Source organism: Gossypium hirsutum, chromosome A01 (assembly GCF_007990345.1).
Source record: "Gossypium hirsutum isolate 1008001.06 chromosome A01, Gossypium_hirsutum_v2.1, whole genome shotgun sequence".
NCBI classification, from domain to species: Eukaryota; Viridiplantae; Streptophyta; class Magnoliopsida; order Malvales; family Malvaceae; genus Gossypium; species Gossypium hirsutum.
Genome location: NC_053424.1, coordinates 2,895,434 through 2,909,172, shown reverse-complemented (window position 1 = coordinate 2,909,172; position 13,739 = coordinate 2,895,434). Strand labels below are relative to the sequence as shown.

Here is a 13,739-nt window from a genome sequence, read left to right as displayed (position 1 = left end):
TATAATTAAATAACATTAAGATAGATACACCTTAACAAGCAAATGTCTCTAAAATAATAAAATTAACAATAAAACAAGAGTTATATAATATCCAAACAATATCAATAAAACAGTAGTAACATAATAATAAAATGGCAGCAAAATAATGAAAAACAACAATTTTTTTTACAAATTTGGGCTGGGCCTAAACAGAAAAAATGGCCTTAATTTTTTTACTCAAACTCATATTAGAACTTATATTTTTGTTCAAACTCTCTAACTTTTTAAGCAGAACTTCCGATCCGTCACATTCTCAAGTCTAGCTATATGGTTTGACTATTATTTTCGTTACATTTTCATTTTTGATTTTTTGTAACTTGACACTTTTTTTTGGAGTGACTAACTAGTATCATGTATTTACCACGGTAACTTGGTACCAAACATTACACAAATACTATTTTAGTTTATAATCATCACAGACATTACCAAAAATCCCCACAAGAATAAGACCCATCATAGAAAAGATAGAACCGGTTGGCATTCTAATCCTTATTCAAAAAATGGGTAAATCAGTCCTTGTACTTTAGGTTAAAGAGTAAATTTCTGTTAAAAGTTTCATCCATCTACAGATAAAAATTGGTCCATCTATATCAAAATATGTCATGTGTCACTATTTTATTGTTTTGCTACTCATATTAGCTTTTAAAAGTAGAAATGGATAAAACTTTTAACAAGAATGACCAATTTGTTTTTTGATCTAATATATAGAAATTAATTTATCCATTTGTAGAGTAAAAGTCAAAATACAATCCGACACCTATTGTAGGGGCTTTTATGATATTTTAACCTATTTTTTTTCCGTTCAAATGATAAATTCAATTAACAAAAACAAAGTTTCAAAAACTAATTACTTTTGATAAAATGAACATCTTACCCTTAGTCCCTTGGTCTAAATTTTCTATAAAGTAAGAGTAATTGTTGATTTCATCAAATTTATCGAGTATTCTCAAGATGGAAAATTGAGAAATGCTATATCATTTTATCAATATTTTCATTGTATGTTTTTCCCTGTTAATTACAGTAATATATATACCTAACGTACACATAAAAACTATTATTCTGTCGTGAGAACGTTAAAATTTTAATAGCAAGTAATTCATAGAAGTTAAAAAAAAATTCATAAAATTCATAAAATTTTTAAAGAACTATTTATGCCAACAATGAAATAGATATATACTATCTCGTAAATAATCACATCAATGCTGATAAAACTTTAATAATTCAATCAACTTTTTGTCAAAAAAAATCAATTTAGTCTACAAAAATGATCAAAACTAGAATTAAAATCAAAGTATAATGAGGCTAAATTTATCTTCTTAGTTATAAACTTATGAACTCAAAATTTTAAACTTTAACATTAGACAAAATTGTCTATAATAAGTTTTAAAATAACTCAAAATTTATGCATTCTCTCCTATGAACTCAAAATTTTAAGAAGATTATAAAAATTAAAGTTTGAAGACGAAAATGATCAAAACTAGAACTAGTATCAAAGTATCAGAATGGGGCTAAAATTATCTTCTTAGATATAAACTTATTATAAAAATTAATAATTTTAAACAATAAAGTAAATCTCAACAAACATTAAATTTATGCATTCTTCCTATGAACTCAAAATTTTAATATAACTTGGCAGATTAATAAGGAATGATAATGTGAGTAACTCAAAGTTTCCCCCACACCCAAAATGCATTGAAAATTTCATCTCTATGTACCAGAAGTTAGTTTCCTTTGTAGCAGAGCATTTGAGGACACTTATCTATTGGCCAAGAAACCCTCCCCTTTTAGAACTCGAAATCCGCTCATCTAATAAAGCTTCTGAAAAAGAAAAGTGATTAAAGCAAAGACGTAAATAACATAAAATAAAAAGAATTTAAGCTAATTTTACCTCCTCCCTCATCATCTTCATTCTGGCTAGTGAAAAATGGAGTGAGGTAATTCCTATCTAATGCAGTGAACGATGATGTTCTGCAAGACCATAAATGGTGTTTTTTTAATTCAATAAATGAAAGAAATTAGATGATTACTTCATGGTCTAACTTTGAATTTTCATCCCTTTACAAAAACTGAGAACTTAGTGATTCTAGTTTAATCTGTCAGAACTCGTTAGTCCAGTTGTCCTTAAATTCAACAGTTCAGTACTTTATATGCAAAAAATCAACATTTTAAACTCATGTGTTTATTAACAATTAGAGTAACTTAGTTTTTGTAAAGTAGAGGGACTAACTTCTTAATTTTTTGTAAATTAGAGCATAATCCATATATTACTGAAAGTAAATAAAAAATAAAAAATCTACATGTTACCTTTTGTGGAATTCTTTCAGTTTCATCTTTATTCCGTTTCCGGATGTTCCATCTTCCTTAAAAGATGGAGCAACATATCCATTATTAACATCAAAGCTCTGCAATGAAGTCATTGATCAGTACTACCGAAAATAAAATTACTCGTGTTTACACCGGATTTTCTCTTATATATATATATTAATTCACAACAAAACACAACCACCCGCATGATGGCAGCAGCAATTTCCTATTTCAACATCTTTACTTGGTTATCATCAATTTGAACAGTTCAAATAGCAAAGTAAGCATTGGATTAAATTTAAATCAATTTGAACAGTTCAAATAGCAAAGTAAGCATTGGATTAAATTTAACTTTTTGTGTTGAAAACATAACTTGGTAAGTCGGCATATAAAAAGTTTATGCGACATTGCTAGAAACGATTGAAACTTACTTCACCTAAGTGACTGTCGTGGCCATCTCCAACAACATGCAGAGCTTCTAGCATCGTACCTGTTGAACCTCCAATTAACAAAACCTGTGACATTTCGGGAAAATATAAACAGTTACTGGAAGGATAAGTATCAATTACAACATTCAAACTGTGGAGCATTTAGAACTCTTCAAACGAGTATATCCAGATGATTCAGCTATGCGCATTACACTGGCCATGCAAGATCTCACCTTAGATTAACAGTAGTTCCAAATAGGAACATACCTTTCAACATGGTAACGAACCATTATAAACTACCAAACCAAGATAATGGCTAGTCTAAACACACTAATAGGTAATAACAGAATAAAACTGAAATATTTCCATAAGTACTACGAGATGATTATATTAGCAAAATTTATAAAATTTTAACTCCAACAGTCTTTTGTAGGTTATCCACTCCGGAGGATGAAGATTATATTGCAAAGACGATACTGAATTTTTTAGTGAACCATCAGAGTGCGCCAAAAGTAGCATAATTTGACACCACATTTTACTAGAATAAAACCACGAGTAAAGGAAGTAGAAACCAATCACATCAACTACTCTTTTCGCAGTTTAAAGCAATAAAGACTCTGCCACCACTTCATTGTTCAGGTGCATGCTGATTGCTGAAGGTAGAATAATTGGTGTACTAAACTAATTCAGTTCCTTATTTTGCTTAGGAAATGTCAATTTTCTCCCCAAATAATGGGAGGAAGAGGAAAAAGAGAAATTATACTTTCAAGTTCTCTCCAGCAGGTAGTTGAATATTTTCGAAAGAAATGAAACAGTGACTTGTAAATAACTACTGCCCTCAGATCTAAGCAATGAGCGTGGAATGGATAAGCAAATTTTAGGACTTACAAAAGATAAAATTGGAAATTATTTCCCAGTACAATAGTTTGTTAATTTAAAGGTTCTTCAATCATACCGACAAAACAACTATGGCAGTTGTTGCAGTGAATATAATCTGACCACGTCCTTCTGGAAGATCATGAACAGATTGCAGAGCAAGGGCAAAAGCCATTGCTCCTCGAAGTCCTAACCAATTTAATAATAATTTAGTATTTTGGGAAGGTATAAAATCAACTATGATGTAAGTATGATTTTTCTTACCACTGTACCAAAGTGCTTTTTGGTGTTTTAAAGGTATTTGCCTATGGACAGGACGAACCAAATTGACCAGATATGCACAAGAAAAGACATTGGCTGCCCTAAAGATTCAATTACACAACTGCATTAATTATTCTACTCATGGTCCCTCAATAATATATGATTTAAAAACTGAAAGACCAATAAATCTCATTTACCTGGCAACTACAATAAATATCTGACGTGATTATGAAGAAAGTAAAGGAATAACAATGACGCTGAAATTCAATACAGCCACTAAACCTAAGTTCAGAAGTTGTAATAATAATAATAATTAACAAGGATACAATTGAGAAAAAGATAAACCCCAAATGCGACCAGCTGTGCTTTTCCATGGCAATATCAAAACCCATATAAATAAATCTGGAACATTGAAAAAAGAATCAATAGTCAAAATGGGAAGGTATCACATGGACGAAGATAAATCGGGTCATATCACATAAAGATGACTCTTACGTAAAAGTCTCAGCCAGTGATGAGATTAAGTGAAAAAAATCAGATACAAATTGCTGAGAATTTTCTGACAAATTTGAGTAACTGTAGTGCTTCATCACCTAAAACAAAGAAAAAGTTCATCATGCTGCATCAGCATGCAATGTTCTACTACTCAATCAGCATAACAAGTTCACTTACAATTGCTGTGAACAATATTGACACGATACCAGAGAGGCCAAGTCCTTCCGCAAGCATGTACCTAGAAAGGCAAGGTGTTTTCATAACTGTGCCATGAATCCATTAAATATAAAAGGTAGGAAAACAAAGAATATACGGGGCCATAAAATTGCTTACGAGAAATAAGGAAAAAGAACAAAAAGACAGCACTCCAAGTTTTGAAGACTGAGAAGAGCATGGCAAAAGATGTGTCAGGGATTTTCAGAAGTTTTTATGCTAAGAAGTTTGATGAAGGAACCAAAAGATGCAAATGCAGTACTTACTTGTCAACATCTAATCCAGCATACTTAAAGAGGTTCTTGGAGTTAAGGTTTGAAGGTAAAAGTAATAGCTTGTAATTTATAGAATCAAACATGGTATATTAATATAAAGTCAATCAGAAAGGATATTAGAGCAGAAACAAATCCAACTCCAACACCTGCAGAGCAACAAGGAAAACATCTTCGTGATTGTGATTAAAAGGACACACAAGTATGTAATGGGTAGAATTTTAATCATAAGTTAATAGAAAATAACTGCACTGCAAAATTTAGATTGAATTTTCTTTTCTTTTTCAATTTGTCCTATTTTGGACCCAAAGAAAATCAATAACTAAGTCAGATTGCAGGAAGGCAAAAAACAGACAATTACCATGTATTCACTTGCATGATGAAGCATAAGAAAACAATGTTCCTTTTCTTTTTCCAATTAAAAAGATTAATTAGTAGTAGATTATAATATAAGAGAAATTCACTCAGTAAGACCAAAGGTTAAGACGAACCTGCAGACATAGAGCCAACAAAGGTCTCGAGAAACCTAAAAATCACCATAAAGAAGTTTTGCGCAGATGATGCATGCTTTCTTACAATGGACATTGTCCTGCATAGGCAAACAACGCTTTAACTCAAAAACGAAACTAAACAATCAAATCACAGAGGACAACAAGTACTTCACATACCTGTACAAAGATATTGCCATCTACATAAAGAACCAATTCACCCAGTAAATAACGTCCATGCACATGTAAGATGTTAAATACGAGAAACAAGAAACCATCAATAGCATGCTAAAAAAACTTACAGCATCATTTAAAACAGATTCTCCAAACACCAAAGCATAAAGGTTCGTATCAGTGCCAAGTTCCTGCAATTAAGATCATCATACATGGATACAAGGTCAAAAGTTGAAATGGGATGGTTTGTTACTTTTACCGCTTAGACACTACAACATAGACACTCAGAAATCTCTGTACCATTATAACTACAAACTGACATTTCATTAAAATTAATGAAAGTCCAGTTAAGCGATGGATTAGTAAAAGGAAACAACAAAAGACCTTCAAAGAATAATTAGCAATAGAAGGTTTAGGTCACCATAAGTATTTGCAAAACTTAAGTAGCTAAGCAATTACAGAGCAAGATATTTAAGGGAAAGAGAGTATATCTAAGACTTTTCCTTTGGAAGGTAAGGTCCACATGTTAGCAACTGAAAAAAAAAAGTTGCTTCACTGTTATATATATTATTAGGATCCAGTTTCGTTTTTGCTTTTAGAAGAAAAAGAGAGAAAAGGCCGAATCCAACACTATAGAAAATACTAATACTTTTGATAATTGAAGAATAAGTTTTTAAATTTTTTCAGGGAATAAAATGCATGATTATTCTTGACAAAACAATTATGTTAGATATGGTGTTGCATATTACTTATTTGTTCACTAATAACCGTAATTTGTTTTGCTTTCTCTATTTATTTTTTGCCTTTTATATACTTTTCGGGAAGCAAATTCAAATGGCAAAACGAAAGAAGCAAAAGAAGAAACCAAATGGAGCCTAAGTTAATCTCACTTAAATCACTTTTCTAAATTAAGAATACAGAAACAAAAGGTATAATGATACTTCAAAGAAGTACATATGTGTCTTGGCAGCAGCATGGAAGAAGCACAATTTTATGTGAATATTATTATTGTTTCTGATCATAGAAATTATTGCAATACAATAGACCTTCACAAATTTTCATATTTGACTAGTTGTACGACATGTATCATAGTATAGCTATGTTTTCATTTAATCTCACCCTCCCACAATAAATAGCCAGGATGGTAGCATAAAAACCTGACCTGAAATATGGAAAGAACAGTAACAGGGTCGGTTGCTGATATAAGAGCACCAAACATTAGGCATTCAACAAAAGGAAGTCCGTACATGAGGTACATGCGACCACCAATATAGCTGTACATATGCAGCTAGATTATACAAGGCAGTGAAGGGAAAAAAAAAGACAGACTGGTTTGTTTTTGGCTTCTTTTTTTTTTTTTTTTTTTTTTGAGTACTCACACTAAAACTCCTGTAACAACTGAAGCTATAAAAGTCCCTAAAATAGCAAATGTGACAATGGCTCCAAAGTTAGAGAAAAAGGGTTTCTGCAAAAGGGGGCAAAACGAGGTGACAATTAACAGAGAGAGCAACAATGCAAAACTCGAAGAGTGTAATGCATAATACTACTACTTACAGCTGATAAGCTGAAACCTGATTGAGTGCCCGAAACAGGAAAAGTAGTTAAGAAACACAATCAATGAGGTATCCTAGAGTGATAAATAGAAACTAGCAATCATAGGTTTTAAGGATATAAGATTATTGGAGGTAAGAGAAATAGGAAGAAGAATTCCTCATGGAAATTGAACCACGCCCTGCCAAAAAGGAATAAGATACGATGAAATTCACGGTTTGCCAATTTTATATCAAACAAGATCGAAATGGAAAACAAAGAATAAACAAAACAATATATATATATAATAACAATAATGGGGAAAGAAATGAAGGACCTGATGCTTGTTTCAGTGTTGGAGATGTTAGCAAGTCCACCAACAATTAAACCTGGTAGATAGACGATCATTACGTGACGAAGGAAACTAAAGCGTCAAGATATATAAAGATAAATGAAGAAGGAAATTATCCAAATTGACTAACCGATAAGCAAAGAAGCGCTGGCCTCAGGGAGATAGTAGAACTTGTGACGGCGAAGGACATGGCCGAGGACGAATGAAAGGACGAGCATCATAATTTGAAGGAGAATCCCCACTCCAGCGGCTTGCTGCTCCTTTTCGGGACTTCCGCTTTCCGCCGGTGAAATTCCCATGCTTTCGCTTTAAAAATAAAAGAAAGAAAAATAAGACTCTCACGGCGGATCAGTGAATCAATGACCACCTACAGCCTCCTACTACGTTGTCGCTCACCCCGATTTTCCGATAATGCCTTTTCGTTTTTCTTCTAGTTACCGGTTGCGATTTTCTCTATTCCATATATTCAATTTTCATTTTAAGCTCTAAATTCAAATTATCTCCGATCACGTTACCAAAGAAGATCACAGCCAAGGTTTTGTAGTTCGACCAGTGGTCGAGCCGCTAACATAATTATTCCTATTAAAATTTAAAAAAAAATCATATTTTAACCCAATTTCAAGTGATTCACATATTAAATCATCTAACCTTATTTTTGAACCGATTATATCTCTTCATGAATTGGGTCGATCTGAAAATTAATAGCGTTTAAAGATATATGTTCGAAAAATAAACTTCAACGAAAAAAACAAATAAAATGTTGTGAAATAATAAAGAAAGAATAAACTAAAATGTGATAGAAGAAAGAGTGTAGAGAGAATGTAGAAGAGAGAGTGTATCTTCTTTTTATATATTATTTTTCATGAGTACATGAGCCCTATATATATAGGGGTTAAAAGTAACTCTCTAATTATTATAGGGCATGTAAAGGGTCGTGACCTTTTATCTCCCATATTAATGAGGTATAGGAAAAGTCTCATAACTTATGAGGTATAAGAAGAGTTTTATAACTTATGGGGTTGATAATCACATCCACATAAATATTTCATAACACTCCCCCTTGGATGTTCATTATCTAATTATGCCTCGTTAAAACCTTACTAAGAAAAACTCAGTAGGACAAAAACTTAGTGAAGGAAAAATAGTATATAATTATACGCTTGATATGCTGCCTCATTAAAACCTTACCTGGAAAACCCAGTGGGATAAAACCAAGGTTAAGGGAAAAAGAGTACAGCGCGTATTAACTCCCCCTAATGGTTACATCACTTGAGATCTCGAAGGTGACGCATTCCAATGTAGTAAACAAGCTTCTGAAACACTGATATAGGAAGCGCCTTAGTGAATAAATCTGTTAAATTCTCACTTGAACTGATCTGCTTAACTTTTATCTCCTTAATCTTCTGGAGGTCATGAGTGAAGAAGAATTTTGGTGCAATGTGTTTTGTTCTGTCACCTTTGATGTATCCACTATCGAGCTGATCAATGCATGCTGTGTTGTCCTCAAACAAGATAGTTGTAGCTTCCTTTCCAGATGATAAACCACAATTATTCCTTATATGCTGGATCATAGATCTTAGCCATACACATTCACGACTTGCTTCATGGATTGCTAAGATTTCTGCATGATTAGACGAGGTTGCTGTAATTGTTTGCTTCATTGAGCGCCAAGAGATTGCAGTACCTCCATATGTAAAAACATATCCAGTTTGTGATTTTCCATTATGAGGGTCTGACATAAATTCTGCATCTGCAAAACCAATCAACTCTGTCTTGGATTTATTAGGGAAAAATAGACCCATATTCTTTGTGCCTTGGAGATAACGAAATATCTGTTTTACTCCAGTCCAATGTCTCCGAGTTGGGCATGAGTTAAATCTTGCTAGCAAATTTACAGAAAAAGATATATCAGGTCGGGTATGGCTAGCAAGATACATTAATGCCCCAATTGCACTGAGGTATGACACTTCAGGACCAAGAAAATCTTCACTATCTTCCCGAGGACGGAAAGGGTCTTTACTTGGATCAAGTGATCTTACAACCATCGGGGTAGTTATTGGATGTGCCTTATCCATATAAAATCTCTTTAGCACCTTTTCAATATACGTTGATTGATGCACAAAGATTCCTTCTTTTAGGTGCTCAATTTGTAACCCCAAACAAAATTTCGTTCTTCTAAGGTCTTTCATTTCAAATTCTTTCTTCAAGCACTCAACAGTCTTTTGGATCTCTTCAGGAGTTCTAATGATATTCAAATCATCAACATATACTGCAATAATTACATATCCAGATCCAAACTTCTTAATGAAAATGCATGGGCAAATTGGATCATTCTTGTATCATTCTTTCAACAAATACTCGCTTAGGCAATTATACCACATGCGTCCGATTTATTTCAATCCATAAAAGGATTTGTGCAATTTGATCGAATAATGTTCTCTAGAACATGAACTTACTGCTTCAGGCAGTTTAAATCCTTCAGGGAGTTTCATATAAATGTTAGTATCCAGTGGGCCATAGAAATAAGCTGTTACTACATCCATTAGGCGTAAATCAAGCCCTTCTCTTATAGCCAGACTTATCAAAAAACTAAATGTAGTTGCATCCACCACAGGAGAATATGTCTCCTCATAATCAATTCCAGGTCTTTGTGAGAATCTTTGTGCAACTAAACGTGCTTTATACCTTACAATTTCACTCTTTTCATTTCTTTTATGCACAAAAACCCATTTGTATCCCACTGGTTTCACACCTGTAGGTATACGGACTACAGGTCCAAACACTTCTTTTTTCGCTAGCGATTTCAATTCATTTTCAATTGTTTCTTTCCATTTTGGCCAATCATCTCTTTGTTTACATTCCTCAATCGATTTTGGTTCATAATCCTCTTTATTATTTATAACATCTAGTGCTACATTGCATGCAAAAATATTATTGACGTCGATTTGATTTCGGTTCCATTTTATACCGGAAATGACATAATCAATAGAGATCTCTTCATTGTCAGGTACCTGATTTTCTTCTCAAACTATTCTTCCAGTCATGTCTATAGTCTCTTCAGGAGATCCCGGTATAATAATTTTTTCTTTGATTTTGCCATCATTAATCTTTGCTCCTTTCTTTTTACGAGGATTCTTATCTTTGGAACCAATTGGTCTACCACGCTTCAGGCGTGTATTAGACTCAGTAGCAACTAGATTTTGTCCTTCTGGGACATCAAGTTTTATTGGAGCATTCACAGCTGGTATATGTGACTTAGTCACTTTCTTTGGGTCAGAAAATGCGTCTGGCAATTCATTAGCTAAACTTTGTAAATGAATAATCTTTTGAACTTCTAAATCACATTGCTTAGTTCGAGGATCAAGGTGAGCTAATGACAACTCTTTCCAACTAATTTTCTTATCCAGCTGTTTGATTTCTCCCCCTAATGTTGAAAAAATTGACTCGTCAAAATGACAATCTGTAAAACGAGCCGTAAATAGATTCCCTGTAGATGGTTCTAGATATTTAATTATGGATAGGGATTCAAATCCAACATATATACCCAACCTTCTTTGAGGTCCCATCTTAGTTCTATGTGGTGGAGCAATTGGAACATATACGGCACATCCAAATGTTCTTAGACGGGAAATATTTGGTTCCTGACCATGAACTATTTGTAAGGGGGAGACTTTATGATAACTTGTTGGCCTGATGTGAATTAATGCAGCTGCATGTAAAATTGCATGCCCCCAAACAATGATTGGGAGTTTTGACTTAATAAGTAATGGCCTTGCTATCAATTGAAGTCGTTTTATTAAAGATTCTGCTAGACCATTTTGTGTGTGAACATGAGCTACAGGATGTTCAACACTTATTCCAATGGACATGCAATAGTTATTAAAAGACTGAGAAGTAAATTCACCAGCATTATCAAGACGGATGGTCTTAATAGGAAAATCTGGGAAATGGGCTCGTAATCGAATCAATTGAGCAAGCAATCTCGTAAACGCCAGGTTGCGAGTTGATAACAAAGATACATGAGACCATCTACTCGATGCATCGATTAAAACCATAAAGTACCTAAATGGTCCACATGGGGGATGTATAGGCCCACATATATCCCCTTGAATTCGCTCAAGAAAAGTAAGTGGTTCGTTATTTATCTTAGCTGGTGATGGTCGGATTATTAATTTCCCCAGTGAACATGCAGTACATGTAATGTTTTGAAGAATCTGCTGGCTCTTCAATGAATGTCCACATGGATTTTCAATTATTTTTCGCATCATTATTGAACCGGGATGGCCTAACCGGTCATTCCAAAGAACAAAGTCATTAGTAAACTTCTGGTTTACTATAGCATTTGTTTCTATAGAAATGATCTTTGTGTAGTACAAACCAGTAAAGAATGCAGGCAATTTCTCAACAATTTGTTTATTGCCTTGAGCAATACTTGTAATTTAAAGGAATTCACAATTTCCTTCGTTTAAAGTCTCAATATGATATCCATTTTGGCGAATATCTTTAAAACTCAATAAATTTCTTTGAGACTTAGGGGAGTATAATGCATTAATAATTTCAATTTTTGTTCCCCTTGGTAATAAAATAATTGCTCTTTCGGAGCCTTCTATAATAGTTGTACTACCAGATATAGTGCTCAAACTTTATTCTTTCATTATTAAATGAGAAAAATATCTCTTGTCTTTCAATATGGTGTGAGTAGTTGCACTGTCTGCTAGACATATATTTTCACCATTCATAGCTGATTGCCTTTGCGAGATAATGTTCTTCAAAGAAAAAAAATAACCACAAAATGTCACACATAATGGTGAAAACAGGTATTCAAAGTTCAAATTACTAAAAGGTCTATAAAACAAAATTATCACATAAAACATAGCACTAGTAAAGGTCATAACATCATTATTAAAGTTGTTAAATGAAACATAGAATAGTAGAGGTTTGTTTTATTATTTATCGAAATTTGTGGCCTTAATAATTTCCTTCAGGGGTAGAAAGAAAATCAGCCACTTCTAAATGGGTTGCATTACCATCATCAAAATCACATTCGCCATTTTTATACACAAGATTGGTTTCTACTTTCTTTCCCTTCTGTTTTATGGACTGCTGATAAAGATCAACTAGATGCTTTTGCGTGCGACACACACGAGACCAATGTTGTTTTCCTCCACAACGATAACATACATTAGTCACATTTTCACCTTTTTCTTTCTCTTCCCTGTTACCATTTTTCCGATCCCACTTCTGGTAGGAATGTGAATTTTTAAAACGACCACCTCAACCATATCCATATCTATGTCTGCGACCACGCCCTCGGCCACGACCACGGCCACGCACACTACTATTTGCATGGTGTGTTTCTTTTAATTCTTGCCCATTGTGTAAACTCACATTCGCTTCAGGAAATGGAGTAGATCCAGTTGGGCGTAATTCATGGTTTTTCATTAGCAGCTCATTGTTTTGCTCCGCCACTAGGAGACAAGAAATTAATTCAGAATATTTCTGGAAGCCTTTTTCACGATATTGTGTCTGCAGGACAACATTATTTGCATGGAAAGTTGAGTATGTTTTTTCTAACATTTCTGCATCAGTAATCTTCTCTCCACATAAATTCAATTATGAAGTGATTCTGAACATGGCCGAGTTATAATCACTAACAGACTTAAAGTCTTGCAATCTTAAATTCAGCCACTCATAACGAGCTTTAGGCAAAATCAAGTTTTCTGGTGGTCATATATTTCCTTTAGATTGGCCCAAAGAATTTGAGGGTTTGTAACAGTCAAATATTCGGTCTTTAGACCTTCATGGAGGTGATGGCGAAGGAAAATCATGGCCTTGGCCTTATCTTGTGTACTTTCTTCATTTCCCTCCTTAATAGTCTCACCAAGACCCTTTGCATCTAAGTGAATTTCAGCATCTAGTACCCATGATAAATAGTTATTTCCAGTGATGTCCAGAGCCACAAATTCGAGTTTTGTAAGATTTGACATTATAAAACTATAAGACAAAATATACAAGTCAATAATGTAAAATAAAGCATGTTAATATGCAAATGAAATAACACATATGCAAATGAAATAGATCAACTTGTTACCCTTACTTCACCTAAGCGTCCTTCGGCAATCTTTAAGGAAAAATTTGTTGGCCTTGATTTCTTGTATTAGAGACTCGTGCTGATAACGTGTTATGAAATAATAAAAAATAAATAAACTAAAATGTGATAGAAGAAAGAGTGTAGAGAGAATGTAGAAGAGAGAGTGTATCTTCTTTTTATATATTATTTTTCATGAGTACATGAGCCCCATATATA

At 33.4% G+C, this 13,739-nt stretch overlaps 1 protein-coding gene across 3 annotated transcripts; it reads right to left on the bottom strand.

The window, feature by feature from the left end:
• Window positions 1–1,542: 1,542 nt before the first annotated feature.
• Window positions 1,543–8,024, bottom strand: LOC107944279 (sodium/hydrogen exchanger 6). 3 transcript variants are annotated; one of them, XM_041074154.1, is made up of 23 exons: window positions 7,829–8,023; window positions 7,563–7,738; window positions 7,418–7,469; window positions 7,223–7,282; window positions 7,105–7,129; window positions 6,930–7,015; window positions 6,713–6,824; window positions 5,679–5,741; window positions 5,557–5,576; window positions 5,380–5,477; window positions 5,009–5,037; window positions 4,883–4,914; window positions 4,737–4,784; window positions 4,581–4,641; window positions 4,404–4,501; window positions 4,235–4,310; window positions 4,106–4,125; window positions 3,912–4,009; window positions 3,727–3,836; window positions 2,775–2,858; window positions 2,344–2,441; window positions 1,928–2,007; window positions 1,543–1,857 (listed from the first exon to the last, which is right to left on the bottom strand). In XM_041074154.1, exons 2-23 carry the CDS (start codon window positions 7,729–7,731, stop codon window positions 1,799–1,801), a joined length of 1,578 nt encoding a protein of 525 aa, XP_040930088.1. In that variant the 5' UTR covers window positions 7,732–7,738; window positions 7,829–8,023; the 3' UTR covers window positions 1,543–1,798. The 3 variants fall into 3 exon arrangements, with proteins under 3 accessions (XP_040930088.1, XP_040930091.1, XP_040930094.1); XM_041074157.1 differs by having other exon boundaries at window positions 7,563–8,024; XM_041074160.1 differs by lacking the exons at window positions 6,713–6,824; window positions 6,930–7,015 and having other exon boundaries at window positions 7,829–8,022.
• Between the last annotated feature and the right edge of the window lie 5,715 nt (window positions 8,025–13,739).

What these genes read in the sequence shown, in the direction of transcription:
- LOC107944279 (XM_041074157.1), bottom strand. Translation starts at nt 7,731, where the DNA reads ATGGGAATTTCACCGGCGGAAAGCGGAAGTCCCGAAAAGGAGCAGCAA. An exon ending in GGTTTATCTTTTTCTCAATT is followed by an intron (nt 4,126 to 4,234) that starts GTATCCTTGTTA and finishes TAATCACGTCAG; the next exon opens with ATATTTATTGTAGTTGCCAG. An exon ending in AAAAGCACTTTGGTACAGTG is followed by an intron (nt 3,837 to 3,911) that starts GTAAGAAAAATC and finishes TAAATTGGTTAG; the next exon opens with GACTTCGAGGAGCAATGGCT.